General features: G+C 40.6%; 1 protein-coding gene across 1 annotated transcript in view; it reads left to right on the plus strand.

The window, feature by feature from the left end:
* Positions 1-15,999, plus strand: part of LOC123968709 (glutamate receptor ionotropic, kainate 2) — a 315,329-nt gene that overhangs the window by 229,513 nt on the left and 69,817 nt on the right. The window contains exons 11-12 of the mRNA XM_046045615.1: positions 3,328-3,551; positions 9,931-10,049. Coding sequence (XP_045901571.1) covers positions 3,328-3,551; positions 9,931-10,049 — 343 coding nt within the window. The remainder of the gene's footprint in view (positions 1-3,327; positions 3,552-9,930; positions 10,050-15,999) is intronic.

The raw sequence follows: 15,999 nt of genomic DNA on the forward strand, positions 1-15,999 counted from the left end.
TTGAAGATGGATGGATACTTGGTTAAGTTGAGGAAAAGATCATGGTTTGGGTTAAAATAGGAATGGTACTTATGTAAGTTACGTACGTAAGTTAGTTAATCACGTGACTTAAGTATGCAAATTAAATTATGTAACTTAACTCACATACTTACGTCACATACATACTTATGCCGTATTAACTTAATTTATGTACTAGTAGATCATCTACAGGCCAGCAGATCAGAGTTTTACCGGCCCCTTCTGTATTATAATGGAATGGAAAAATGTCAATACTAATAAGCTCATTCATCGTATGTTCATTGTAATGATTAATTCAAACAACAAATAACTGATTAATTTTCTTCTTTTAAACTTTTTAAAGCTTTTAATATACATTTTTTTATTCGATTTTCCCATCAAACGCAAAGCGGAGTGCTATTAAAACGCAAAGATAGGGAGGGACTTGATGCAGAAGTTTATTGACGTTTACAGTAGCCAGTAGCACTGACTGTTCGTTACACCCTCCACTGTGTCATGCAGGCTCTGTGCAGACTGGTTCCAGCTCCCAGTGAGTAAACACTGCGGTGGGACAGGGACCGAACACAGCCTCCCCGACAGACAGAGGCCATTTTGATGATAGGGAATACAGTTTTGGTTTTGGTTACCCAAAGCTTTTGTCAGCTAATAGGACCACTTGCTGTACAGCTAACTTAGCTAAGTATTTACAGATAGAGTTAACAGCAGTTATCAGTTCAGTAAAATGTAAAGCTATCCATCCCTCAAGAACTCTGTAAATGACCTCGGTACCTTATTCCCTGTTGGCCTTTGAGGCTGTGTTCGGGTACTCTGTAGATACTATCACTGCAAGGAAACGAGGCAAAGTAGCACTGTATCCAAAGGCATGACATGTGCCTAGTTCCACATCCCTGCCCTTCAGTATCTCTCTGTAGATTGCAGATATCCCTCCACCCCTCTTTCCCTCTCTGGACAAATAGGAAAAGGTGTAGCTGGGTACATAGGGCTCAGTCAGTTTAAAGATAAGTGAAGTATACTGTACACACAGAGTCACACTAAGAGGGAAAGAAAAAGAAAGAACTACCATTATTTGAGAGCACAGTGATGCGAGGAGAGCATAGATTCTGTTGTGACTTGTTTTCCCTACAGAGCTTATTAAAACACACACACACACACAAGCAAATACAATCTGCTCACAGTGTAAATCATTACACCCAACAAAGTCCCAGTTAGGATAAACTGCATGGGCAGAAAAATATCAGGCGCTACACGGCCAATAGTCAATATCTGACCTCATTAGAAGCAGCACCCACGAGGGGTCAAGTCTCCCATAATTCCTCCACACTTGTCTTCGGCCTCTGCTCTTGATCAGTGCAGTGACTGACTGTTGTGACAGATAGTCTGGTCTTTTCACGGGTGAAAGGCCTTATCCCCTGCGAGATGATGTTCAGCGTGGGTTTGCCCCACTTACTGTGTAGGGTTCAGCTTGACTTAGACAGATTGTGACTGCAGCAGACAGGCCCTCAGAAGACTGGGGAGTGTGAACTCACAGAGAAGAAGTTCAGTTGAAGAAGAAATGCTGAAGTGAGCTAAACAAGTTGGAAACATCCTGTCAAAGGAATTTAGCAAAATGATCTTTGGTCCGTCTAACGTTCAAGTGGAGTAAACACATCCTGATGTATTTACACTGTGTAGGGTTGGTAGTTTGGATATATTCAGAGATGCCTTATATCAGCAAGAACTTTCATGTATCACAGCTGTGAGCTGTGAGCTCAGTCAATCCTCGAGTGATATATGGCAACCTTCATAAGACAAAAAGGATATATCTGTGATAAATGAACCACTTGACCTTGCTGTGGATGTTTAGCATTTATAGTCACAATGCAGCATGAGATTTATTAACTGTCAGCAGCACATGGTTTTCACCCCAGATATGGAAAGATGACTTTCCTGAGCAGGTCCTCTACTTGCCTTTTCTGTATCTCTAAAGCACACAACTCATATATAAGCACGACTTCTGTGTTGGCCAAATAATATGCCACATTATAAATAACTCACTTAATCGGAACAAAACGTTGGTATTGCATCAGTGGGTAGAAATTAAACTGAAAAATTGAAATAAAAAAAAAGTGGTGTAAGGCACTGGATTTTATTTTAAGCTGCAGACTGGCAGACCTCCAGCAGAGTTCTTGGCGCATACAATTGTGTCTCATGTTTATGTAAATGTGTAAAAACAATAATAGCAATAATAGCACCAATTCTTACATTGTTGTCTGACACGTAACTACTTACCTTAATGCCTAACAATGCATACAAATGATGTAGTTGGTCCAGCTTTTGCCTTTTTCTGGTGTATATCCAAAATGCCCTGTTTGTGAAATACAGTGGAAATGCAATGAAGAATTTAGTCACAAAGCCTCTCAAGTTTTTTTAAGTCTCTTGTTATTGGTTGTGGGTTGTTAATGTCTTGCAGTGGAAAAGGATTATAGGTCCCCAGAATTGCAACGATATTACACTGACACCAAAGACAACACGTTGATTGCTTCAATACATCTTCAACCCTCATTAACTGCTCACAGTGTCAATGTCAGAAGTATCTTCAGGCCTTTAAATGCCACAGATGCATTAGTTATTTTCAGTCTGCTTGGAAACAACCGAAACACAGACCTGGAAGCTGTAAGAGAGTGTTCTAACCTACAGTTTGAAAATATGGATCCCATTTAGTCTTACCCCAAAAAGATATTTCAAACTCTGTTTAAAACCGTTTCCAGTTGCTATTAGAGATATTAAAAGACAATAAGCAGGACAGTCCTTAACGTCAGTGTTTGTTCTTTCTGGGATAAAAGCCCTTACTAAAATGTCAGTTTTATTTTTTAGGGTTTTTGGTGAAGTTGCCACTATATCACTAAGAGCTTGCTGAGCAATTATACCATTGAGGACTAAAGGGAAAACACACCAACCATGTTGCGTATTGTTGCGTGGTTTTAGTCATGGTACAGCAGCTAGGATGTGCATATGCAGTCAGGGAATGTTATATAATTTCAGTACCTCACATTAAGGATAGGACTATGCTACAGCTACCAGCCATTCTAACAAAACGAGAAAGTAGGTAAAGAAAATAAATGAATGCTTTGATTTAAGAAGTTGAGTTTAGTAGCGGGAGGATAGTTGACGGGTGGAAAGTGAAAGAGGGCTTTAAATTTCTTGCTAAGTGCCTTGGGACAGACTTTGTAGTGTAAAGACCCTGTTTTCTTAATTTGATTGCCTCTAAATGCTTCCTGTGACTGTGACTTATGGCCTGTCTCTCTTCTCTTTTATGTTTGCTGTTGACAGAGAGCTGATCTGGCAGTGGCTCCCCTCGCCATCACATACGTGCGTGAGAAGGTTATTGACTTCTCCAAGCCCTTCATGACGCTGGGTATAAGTATACTTTACCGCAAGCCAAACGGGACCAACCCTGGGGTCTTCTCCTTCCTCAACCCCCTCTCGCCCGATATCTGGATGTATATTCTGCTGGCTTACTTGGGTGTCAGTTGTGTGCTGTTTGTCATAGCCAGGTAACATGTCACTTGCAGCGATCACAACTTCACACAGTCAGACACATGCGTAGCTGCCGTGGCTCAGCCTCGTTCATCTGACTAACACCAGGCTCATCTCTGTAATTGCAGGATGTGTGTCCTGAGCTCACTAACTCACTCATAGTGAAAGCTTACCACTCGGTGACACAGCTAACGCTAATCAATGGTCATATATCAAAGCTCAGACTCGATGTCATTGCTGTGGAATGTGTCGAATGCAGTTTAACCATAAAGAATCACATAAATGTCTGCCTTCTTCCGCTGTTAGACATTCAGAAAGAATGGATTTCTGCTTATAGAAAATCTTCACATTGGCGCTTGGCATGGCTGCTAGGTTACTCCTGGCCTGCTTCTACTTACATCGGTATCAGTAAATAAAACTACAGGCGATACCCACATATACAGGAACACAGACCTTACACAGAGAAGTTGTAGGCCTATCAGCCATTTGAGGGTTGTGTTTGTGTCTGAGAGAGTGGCAGAAAGGTTGTGCACTCATATGGATATGTGTGTGTAAGTTTAAGTGTGGGCTGTGTCGTGCTTGATGTGAACACTGCTGCTCCTCTCGCAGCTTTCTCTCACTGTCCTGTGTCTCAGAGTTCATGCTGTCTTTTCTTTTCTCTTGTTTCCTTCACCTTGCTCCAAATGCAGCTATAACTCCCGAGTTCACTTTTCTCTGCTTGTTTTGGTTCACAGTCTTCCCAACAGCAAAAACAAAAGTCATATGGCGTTATAAACAGCAAGTAGGTAGAGTTTTGAGCTGTCATCATACCAGATTAGACATTTTGTTGGAAAAGCACAGCCGAATCTAGTGCTTCTCCTTGTAACCTTCGTTTAGGATGATGATCTGATGATCTGGACTCTTTGTCAAGACTAACCTTCTCTGCTGCAGCTGAGACTCCAAAAAGAAATAGCCAAATATATCTGTCCAGACTACTTTGTCATGCTGTCTTCCAAAGCATAAAGAGCTGTTGGATATCACATTGTCAACATCTGTCTTTTTCCCCGTGTTATTTTCTGTAGTTGCTTTGGATTACTCTCTTACTTCTGCACCAGAGTTATCTTATAAGTGGGGCTATGACCTGCAATTTCAGGTCCCTTACTCAGACAAGTTCAAATGGCATTGCACTTGTTCAAAGCAAGTAAATCCAAGGAGGGAGTGCTGCAGAGTTTAATTACACCGCTCCAAACATGCTTGTTGTGAACATTTCTGAAGACATACAAGGTTCTAGGACTCATTCTGAGTTGCACGAATGGTGCTGGTGATGGAAAGTGATGACACTGTACAGTTCATAAGGGCTATGTTGAGTTCTGTAGAGGGTTAGGGAAGTATGGGTAGATCATTGTACTGATGTGTAGTAGGAAGCCATAATAAAAATGAAGGGACTCATATTATAATTGTTTTTTAGATAAAAGACCTTCTATAAATAATCAGAAACTTCTCTAATGGTACACTGAGCCCTAACCATAACTGTAAGAAATGGTTAGGTTTTGTATCTATAATGGATACAAGCTGTATAATGTTATTTGCTTTTGTGTTCATCTACCCTACAGATTAGTTTGGTGATATAGCCGACATCGAGAATGCTTTGGCTGGTGAAACGACACAACACATTATTTGTACCGATTGTCTTTTCTTTTAGTGTCTTTGCTCAGGCAAATTCTCTCAGTTGATAAAACAAGGCCAAATGTTTTGAGGGCTCGCTCACTTAATCTAGTGGCTCGTGCTTGTGGCTGCCGTTTGAATGGTGAATGGTTTGAGTGGCATGCTGAGGGAAAAAAAGAAAAAGTACATGTTAACCCTAAAACTTTTGGGAAAACATCGGCTCTCTTGCAGCTGCGACCCGACAGTTTTACTGTTAACCTTAATGAGTTTTCCAATGTTACTGGCGATATGATCACACAAGAGAATAAAAAGCAGCAACTGTCATCTAAGTTGGCTCAGAATATGCACCTATATGTATTTAATATCACAATAAGTAAGTGTTTGGGTAAGTGTATACATTTTCCCCTCACTATCCCTTCTTTTCTCCTGTATACACAAATGCATGCTGGGCTACAGTTGCATGTTTTTTGCTGTAGAGTGTACCACATAACAGTCTCACAAAAGTTAATAAAATGAGAAGTCTAAAAAGCAGATTACGTATTCTAACAGAAAATGTAGACATCCCTCCACCATGACAGAATTATGTGACGATGTGTATATGTTTATAATGTACTGCCAAACATTATAGGTTAGTCCAAAGAGCACGTGCGATTGAACTATAATAGTAGTGTACATGTCAAATGTCTTTTCACTCTCCTCCTCCAGTGGTATTAAGTCATGAAGATAGTTTTGGTTTTATATGCTCATGTTATTTGTCTCTGAGATTTCTACCATCACTCCAATACAATAGAGGTAAACAGAAATTTAACTAGGGACATGTTTTACCAGTAAGAGTGTCTAGTGTTCTAGATAATCCACAGACCAAAATGTCAGCAGTTTTCAAACTTCATTCTACAGAAGAAAAAGTTCCTGTTTAAACTGGAAAGCTCTGGGACAACCCAGAGACAGATATCTAAAAAGCTCTGCAGAAAAAACTAAAACATCTACATGGCTAGAAACCACAAAAAGTAAGTGAGTGAACTGAATCTTTAATAAAGTCATGAGATCAGTTAAGTGTGAAAACTTTATACGCTAGCATATGTTTTTGATTGTATTTTTTGTTGCTCCAACAAGTCTCCTAAACTAAATATCAAAAATGTTTATTTCTCATCTTCACACGCATATTTTTGTTTTCTGATCTGACGCCCTATGGCAGAAAGGTTAGAAATGTTTTCATTCATCTGTCACCGCTATGGTAAATGTTGGACTACTTGGTTAACCACATTGTTGCCTGTTGATAGGAAATGGGAAATTGATCAGCTGACCCCAACCGAGTTTAGTGGCTCTGAATGTCACACTACTTTTGACTTTGCTTCTGACAGATGTGTCATAATTCATTTAAGAGGTTGTTTCTCAGTTAAATGCAAACATACAGCAGTTTTTATCCATTTACTTAAAACAACCAATGCTATTTTCTCTTGGGACAATCTCTGCTTTTTCTATACACTCAGGTTTCTTTCAGATATACAGTATTAAAAAAAAAAACCTTCCTCTACATAATCCTTTCATGGTGGGGAAATGTATTTCTTTTACTTTCCGTTCAAATACATCATTTGTATGTTAAGAAATCACACTCATTTCACATTTGTGAGACCAACCTGTCTAGCACATACATTTGATGGGCAAGATCTATTACTCCAAGGTTAAGTTCCACTGTGCATTTATTTACTTTTTATATATGTGTATGTACACATTGCACATTTTATCTCTGTATGCTTGTGTTTGTGCTGTGTGACTGACTGTTGAGTGGATGAGTGAGAGACTGACAGTGATGAATACTAAGACTGATGGACACAGTGCTAGAGTTAGAGCAGCTTCTCTCCCATGTGTAGGCCTATTCCACATGGGTGCACAGCTAAAACCACATGATTACTCTGTTGTATTGCCACCTGCCCTGATATCTCCGCTTACTGATGTTAATGTTACTGGTTGTCGTTGCTTTTATGTTCCATCTAATGACGTCAATAGCACTGCTGCTGCATCTGGCACAGGCGATATAACAGCTGAAAAAAAACCTACACCACACCTCTGCTCAAGCCTATGCATTATCACCTCTGCATCCTACACATCAAGAGATATTTTTTAAGATAAGCGAGAAGCAGAGGTAAAACTTAGAGACAGTAATAGATCAGAATGTTTTTGCAGAATATTATTAGTCTTTCTCTAAATAATTATGACTCGTGATAGGGTCATCGAGTTCTCGCCTGTCTTGCTCAAAATTTGAATATTTCTCTGTGTGTGCGAAGTCTTCCTTCCCTCATCTCAAACTGTAATCTGCTTCTGTCCTCAGTCATAATGAAAAGCCTTTGTTTAAGTGTGTGCTCATATTAAAGGCACAGCCCTCATCATGTGGTTAAAATTCTCCTCTGAATCCTATGCAGAAGGATGTTCTCTATTCATGCTTATAGTGTTTTTGTCTCAAAATCTTAGATTTCGAATTCGTAACTGGAGAAGGTTAACAATAATCACTGCACTGGGCATTTAATATAATTAAGGTCTCATAAAAGGTATGCTGTGCAAATAAATACATTCCACAAATGAGTTAGAAGCTGCATTATATTAGAGATGGTTGAAGATTCCTGCATGATATGTAAAAGTTAATAAAAAGATGGGCCTGATGGGCAACACAGATAAACCTGGATACTCAGTGTCATGCTCAGCAGTAATTCTATGACACATCTCTGAGTTGACTGTAGCAGCTGCATTCTGAATGAGCTTTTTTGGTGTGACCTGTTCAACGAACGTTACAGTAGTTGAACTTGCTGGAAATAAAAGTGTGGGGGGGGAAATCTAAACCACTACAACATGCAGAAACGTAAGGAATACTGATCCAGACTGGTCCTTTATTGTACACTGTAGAATTTCGAACATTGGTCCAACACGCTTGTGTAGACTTATAAAGACTGTCATCCTGTGACAGAGCAATAGGACCATTCTGACTCATCTCCCCTGACATTGGTGTTATCATTCGTATCATCGCTGGAGTTTTCTGCAGGATGACCCTGCCCCCATAGAAAGATAAAAGCGCCACATTGTTTCTGCGCCACTCTCTACGCTTTTTTTGTCTGTGCTTATCTCTGTACTGACCTTGCTCAAAGTTTCTTACTCTGCAGCACAGATGACCTGAGATAATGTAAGGGCAGAGTAATTGGATCAAAATGACAGCAAACGGGCCAAGCAGTGCTACAGTGAGAGACAGGTTAAGCTGTGTTGTCTCCTGTAAATGGCGTTGGTTTAGCATTTCCTGACCCAACCAGCAGCAGCAGCAGCAGCAGTCCAGCCAGCCACTCTCATGATCTAGCATGGCACTGACAACTTCATTCACGTTTATAGTGAGCGGTAATTGGCTTTTCGCAACATGATTGGAGGAAACACATTCACAGACCTCTGTGGAAGGGAGTGGATGACATAGCCACACAAGCAATGCAAGGTCGCAGTTCAGCTGAACTCAATTTGGCATTGCAAATTGACAAGCAAGCAAATCTGGGGCAAATTGAGTGGGCAGGAGGATTGATTTAAGGCCAAGGATTCTCTTAAAGCAGAAATAAGGGGGACATTCAGAGGTCCTTGAGCTGCACTACACAATATCCTCCTGAGTGTTGCAGGGGTGAAAAGGAATGCCACTGCTAACCACATTATAATTGCAAAATCCATTAGTCAATGACAGGGTACAGTTAGGATGCTGTCATTTTATCGATACAGCCATACGTCTTCATATAGAATAATATATTACAGTATTCAACCCAGTACTACTGTATTTTACCTAGAGGACAATGGACCACAGACACACAGCAGTGTAGCAGTTTCATCTGCATTATCCTCCGTGCAGATGATACATCCACTCGAGGTTATCGTTTTTGACTTCCAGCACAGTAAAAAGGCCCACACTGAGAGTCTACATTATGCATTGCAATTTGATTAGTCAAAGCCTTGTGTCTGTTACACAGCTTGAGTCAAGATAGGGCCCCAATTCCCCCTCTACTCCAGCACAAACCAAATCAGGTCAGGATGCTTAATTGTAGACCAATCAACCTTTACTAATGTAATGTCACTTTTATTTAATATGAATAAATGAGGAATCTCTCTGCTTGAGGAGTGCGTCAGTGAGGGGGAGTGCCGAGGACTGCCAGATGGGAATGAACCGTTTGATCTGTTGAATATTAATGCTCCTCCAAGATTATAAAGATTATTAGTTATTTTCTCTGCTGACAATGGAGTTATTTTCAGACCCCATCGATTAAATTACTGAGGGAATTGCCTTTGATATGAGCACTCCCACATGAGGAGCCACTTTTGGAATATGAGTGGTGTTAATTTGAGCCCACTCCTCAAGTATTATATGTTATTAAAATGTAAAAACACACAAGAGAGATTCAGATGAGCAGTTATTTAGGCTTCAGATCAGTGAGGAATCTGAATCAACATTTTACAGTAATTCATGTCATAAACTCTTAATTTACTAATCCAATTAACACCATAGCAATCTAAAGTATGTACATGAAGTCACAGCAATGCTTATTTCATTGGGAAGTGTTGTCAGACACTCAGGCATGATTTGCGGTGTCTCTCCTCTGGACATGACTAACTAACCTGTGTTTTCTCTCCTGTCTCCCCAGGTAGGACCGCTCTTGGTCTGTTTGATTGTCTACTCTTGTATCTTTATCCAACTGCAGTAAACGTATATGTGTGTGTGTTCTCTGTTAATTGTCACAGGTTTAGTCCCTACGAGTGGTATAATCCCCACCCTTGCAACCCTGACTCGGATGTAGTGGAAAACAATTTCACCCTGCTAAATAGTTTCTGGTTCGGAGTTGGAGCTCTCATGCAGCAAGGTAGACGCCTCTGCCTGCCCCCCTTTTTCTAGCACAAGTCCCACTTTTTTGCTGGGGGTCAACCTTGCTCTTTGACCAGGCCCATGACCATGCATGGGGGCCTCTGTGCATGATGCTAGACGTTCACTGGTAGAGTCTAGACTTAAGGACTGAGTGGGATTTGAGTGATCTGATCAATGAATGAGGATGGTGCTCCTGCATGCTCCCCTTCTCCATGCTTCATAACTCCTCTCCTCCCCTCCCTCCTCCCCTTTCCCTCATATACACAGCCATCTGAACAGGTAAGTTTACCCGCCCACAATACCTGAGATGTATCACATGGTTGAGATTGAGTGAGAATGTGAACTCAGCAGCTTTTACCCTGCCTGTTTGGCTTTGTTTTCTGCTGGCAAACCAATGCCATATCTTCTCAACTAGTTGGCATCTTTAGACTGAGAAAAACAAAACAAAGTTGAATGTTGTTAAATGATTTGGCCTATATCCTACAATGCATGTCAGAATGGGAGATATGTTGCATTTTAAATTAGTGTTTCTTCCAAAGCAATTGACAATATATTTATGACAGGTAGTGATGACTTTAGGGCCTGGAAAGCATCGTGCCCGTATGCCCTTGCATCTGAACAGTGCAATGCATATTTGCTGCTATAATCAAAGCTGCTTTAAAGGGTCAATACAAAAACAAGTCCTTACTTATAGTGGTGTCTAGCCATACAGATAGTTTTGGTTTTGAAAATCTGTCTGACATTTTTTGCCTCCACCCCAATACAATGGAGCAGAAAGGAATATAATTTGTGATGCTGACAGTATTGAAAGAATATACAAAACCAAATAATAGCTGTAGTCTTTTGAATGATATAATCAACCTTATATTAATACTTCATTTCTACATTTAGATATTTAGATGCCATTTGATTCCTTTCTGAATTTCCCAGGAGGTAATTCCCCTAATTTAAAGAGTACATTTTAGGATTCATCAGTTCAGACAGAAAATTGATGTATCCAATATGAAAAGATCTAAAATCTAATTCTCATCTAAAAATCAATAGAAACTCAAAATCTTTCAGTTGCACAAATTGTTTTAATTCACACACCAAACATTTAAGATGAAAGATGAAAGATAACTTCTTGAACTTGAACATTTGTGAAAGTTTATTTTTGACCTTGTAAACAATAATCTTAAGTCAGGGTCCAGTAGCTTTCTCTTCCAACCATACCTCATGGTCTTCCTCAGAGACCATACGGTATACAGTATTACCCACCTGTTAACACTTCCATACTTATGTCACGTGATGACAGTTGAGCAGAGCGTTAAATCACTTACAATAATTGTGTACTGGTTAAATTTCACAACCAGTACAGTTGATTGGCTATTATATTATCAACAATTCTTTCTAGAACCAGTGTTCCACATACTTTGGAAAATCCAAATTTCACCTCCATGATATTGGGGTGGAGGGGGAAACCTCAGAGGCCCATGTGTTGAAACAAGCCAGACTTTGTGTATGACTAGATACCACCAGAAGTTAGTAGTTTGGACAAAATGGATTTAGGATTTAGTAGCTGATAACTCTTGTTGGCTTGTTGCATGCTGACTTATACCGCATGCTTACTAATATCCCCAAATTAGCTCCTACATTTTTTCATAGATTTTTTTTTCATTTGACTCCAAAGATGCCAATATTATTTCAATAATTTGAGATCAAAATATGATAACTGGTTTGAAACAAACCTCATGCTGACAAAAAACAACTAAAAGCTTCTATGAAAATTGAGCATAAAACATTTTAATATCTAACAAGGATCTCTTCAAGAGAATGTAAATGACATGAATTTTAGCTATTAGATGCAGTCCAGAGATGTGTTGTTTCTTTGAATAGCCAGCAGACCAGATGTGTAGGGTTGACCATTTGAGAAGATGTGGCTGAGGGCCAGTAAACTGTGGTATTTGACTGGACGCACACAGTGTCTGCATGGCTGGTCTGCACTGTAGAGAGGCTCCCCTGCCCGGCGGCTTGCCCCGCCCCCAGAAAACTGTGGGATGTGCTGTTTGGTCATGACGTTACCTTGGGTACATGACAGTCAGCCCCAACCAGGCTCTGTTTGGGTTGACATGCTTCTCTGAGTAGGTCAGCCCTCTTTCCTGTTCTGGTTTCTGAGGTGGAACAGCATAAAAAGCTCGGAGCTGGTAACATGTTCCACTTTGAAACAAACATGCATCTGATAGCCGGCCATGAACAACAGAGAACAAGCAGAATCCACTGATGAATATAACAGACGGTGCTGCTGAATGGTCTGTGTTCATGCCTGCTACCGTGATTTTTGTTCTGGGTTGTCGTTTGAAAAAATGGGCAAAGTGGGTGGCTGGTGGCCGTGATGGGTGACTTTGACACTGTGGCTAAGCCATGTCTGGTGGCTAATAAAAGATTAAGCAGACAATGTGTTTTTAGGAAATTAACCACTGATTAACTTCTGTTTTAAGTAATAACATAGACACTAGTCATTGTTTTGTTGTTAGTAGCAGGTCCAACCTTAGCTTTTTGAGGGCTCTCTGTGAAAGGGGCATTTAGGGAAGGCCTCTATGTTTAAATCATAGATTTAATAATAGGTTAACTGCTTGAGGTAAGGCAAGCCAAGGCAAGTCTACTCCTTTTAACAACAAGGCAATTCAAAGTAATTCACGGTAGACATAAAGACATATAAAGATGATATTAAGATACAAAAGAAACACTTCAGTTAATACATAGAGACACAATGGGTTTTCAAAAGAATATCATAGAAGAGAGGATGCAAAGGCTAAATGGAATGTAGTGCAAGATATAAATCAACAGCCCCAGACTAAATCTAATAAAAAAACAACTCAAGTCTTGGTTTTTGTTCCAGATTTGTGGTGCAAAGAAAGTAAATGCTGATTCACCATGTTTAGTTTTTTTCTGTGGTTACGTTAAGCTAATGAACAGCCATCAGCAAATTAAAATAAAACACTAATGGCAAATGGTCAATGTTCCCAAAGTGGGACACAAGGCTGTGTCTGTACTAGCTACTATTTGTGCCCAAATGCACACACAGCTGACACACAGTCTGAATATGAGCAGGTTTTTTAAAGAGACCATGATTGCCACGGGTCTGGATGGTATTTGAAAGTGCTTGGATAAAAAAATTGGTCATCGCACGTGTTGGCGTTAGCTAGCATCAAGTAAACCGACCACAACTAGCCATCAGGAGAAAATAATGAATAAATGTGTTGCTCACTGTTGGAACAATTAATTATGCAATGCGTTCATGTTCACACCACAAAACTATAGCCTTTGTTTTGCATCATCTCATATAATGTTGTGTAGCCTACAGCACCTGCTCTTTACTTTGATATTACCGAGCTTGATATGTTTAGACTAAAGAAATTACTATAATTCTATGTTTTTGACCCTTGCCACATCACATACTTCATGTTGACCCGCCTAGGAGCAGTCATGATTGAAATTAGAGTGGTAGACTAATATGAGTAATCAGGAACAGGATAGCTAGACAAAAGTGAGAAAATTATGGTTTATAGCTAATTGCACTGGGTTTAATTTGAATGTTGGAAAAAAAAAACACATTGTGAATTTTATTCAGTGTATTTGTGTCTCTCTGCATTGAAATTAGGTCCAAACCATCTCCCTCCCCCGGTCAACAGAAATGGGAGCCTGTCTAGAGGCTGATATTTATGTCAGTAGAATCTGAATTTGAACAATTTAGATCTGAAGTTTAATTTCTCAACTTTTTCTCAACAAAAACTGAATCTGAATAGGATCATTTGAATTGAATTTATTTCTTTGAAACTGAATTCCAATAAACTTGAAACTGAATGTGATATTATGCATGTTGTTCCTCAACTGTAAGTCGCTTTGGATAAAGGCATCTGCCAAATGAGTAAATGTAAATGAAAACAAATTTAGTAGCAACTTAAACTGTATTTGAGCCTCACTAAAAATACACCTCTTTATGTACTTTCACTTATAGTTCTTGTCAGTTTCAAGTTCTTTTCAATTCAGCACGATGTTCATTTAGTGATGTTTGGTGAGGAAAATAGCCAATAAAGCAGGGTATGCTTTAGGGTGGGACTACCTTATGGGTATTCAAGCCGAACGCCATCAGTTTTCAGCATGGTGAAGCATGACAGAAGGCACCATTCTCAGGTTTGTATAAACATATGTAATATAAGAAAAATATTGATGTACAAGTGATAGAGTGCCTGTTAGGCTACCTTGTGATTGACAAGTCGCTCCCAGGAGCGGACTGGGGGTTTTTGGAGTTTTTATTTATCAGTTTCTAATGTTTTACTTTATGATCCGCAAACGCGCTGCGAACGCTGCCTGTGAAATCTGATTGGCTCAACGGCACCAATCAAAGGAGTTTATTTCCATTTTGGGCGAGTTCAATCTCCAAACATTTTGTCGGGGTGAACTCAGCGCTGGGTGTGTGTGATAGGCACAACAGAGATGGTGAATGTGGTGAAAAGAGAGAAAGAGGTAAAAGAAATGTGTGGTGCTGAAAAAGTAAGAATTAAGAAGAAATAAATGTTGGCACAAGGCAGCTAAATGCACCAAATTAACCAACTTCTTGGCAGAAGGGTTGCTTTAGCAGGTGAGGAAGGACCCTGCGCAGGGAGAGACAGGTGCACGATTGGGAGGCTAATGCATTTATTATATACTGAAATTATTTATATATGAATTTATGTATAGGCATATACATTATGCTACATATATATATATTATAAACAACAGTTTGCAATGTGAAATCGTAAACGGCTCAAAAAAATAAAGGGAACACTAAAATAACACATCCTAGATCTGAATGAATGAAATAATCTCATTAAATACTCCTTTCTTTAAATAGTTGAATGTGCTGACAACAAAATCACACAAAAATGATCAATGGAAATCAAATCTATCAACCCATGGAGGTCTGGATTTGGAGTCACACTCAAAATCAAAGTGGAAAACCACACTACAGGCCGATCCAACTTTGATGTCATGTCCTTAAAACAAGTCAGAATGAGGCTCAGTAGTGTGTGTGGCCTCCACGTGCCTGTATGACCTCCCTACAACGCCTGGGCATGCTCCTGATGAGGTGGACAGTCTGTGGTGCAACGTGGCGTTGGTGGATGGAGGGAGACATGATGTCCCAGATGTGCTCAATTGGATTCAGGTCTGGGGAACGGGCGGGCCGGTCCATAGCATCAATGCCTTCCTCTTGCAGGAACTGCTGACACGCTCCAGCCACATGAGGTCTAGCATTGTCTTGCATTAGGAGGAACCCAGGGCCAACCGCACCAGCATATGGTCTCACAAGGGGTCTGAGGATCTCATCTCGGTACCTAATGGCAGTCAGGCTACCTCTGGCGAGCACATGGAGGGCTGTGCGGCCCCCCAAAGAAATGCCACCCCACACCATTACTGACCAAACCGGTCATGCTGGAGGATGTTGCGGGCAGCAGAACGTTCTCCACGGCGTCTCCAGACTCTGTCACGTCTGTCACATGTGCTCAGTGTGAACTTGCTTTCATCTGTGAAGAGCACAGGGCGCCAGTGGCGAATTTACTAATGTTGGTGTTCTCTGGTAAATGCCAAACGTCCTGCACGGTGTTGGGCTGTAAGCACAACCTCCACCTGTGGACGTCGGGCCCTCGTACCACCCTCATGGAGTCTGTTTCTGACATGCACATTTGTGGCCTGCTGGAGGTCATTTTGCAGGGCTCTGGCAGTGCTCCTTCTGCTCCTCCTCGCACAAAGGCGGAGGTAGCGTACCTGCTGCTGGGTTGTTGCCCTCCTACGGCCTCCTCCACGTCTCCTGATGTACTGGCCTGTCTCCTGGTAGCGCCTCCGTGCTCTGGACACTACGCTGACAGACACAGCAAACCTTCTTGCCACAGCTCGCATTGATGTGCCATCCTGGATGAGCTGCACTACCT

This window comes from Micropterus dolomieu, linkage group LG03 (genome assembly GCF_021292245.1).
Source record: "Micropterus dolomieu isolate WLL.071019.BEF.003 ecotype Adirondacks linkage group LG03, ASM2129224v1, whole genome shotgun sequence".
NCBI classification, from domain to species: Eukaryota; Metazoa; Chordata; class Actinopteri; order Centrarchiformes; family Centrarchidae; genus Micropterus; species Micropterus dolomieu.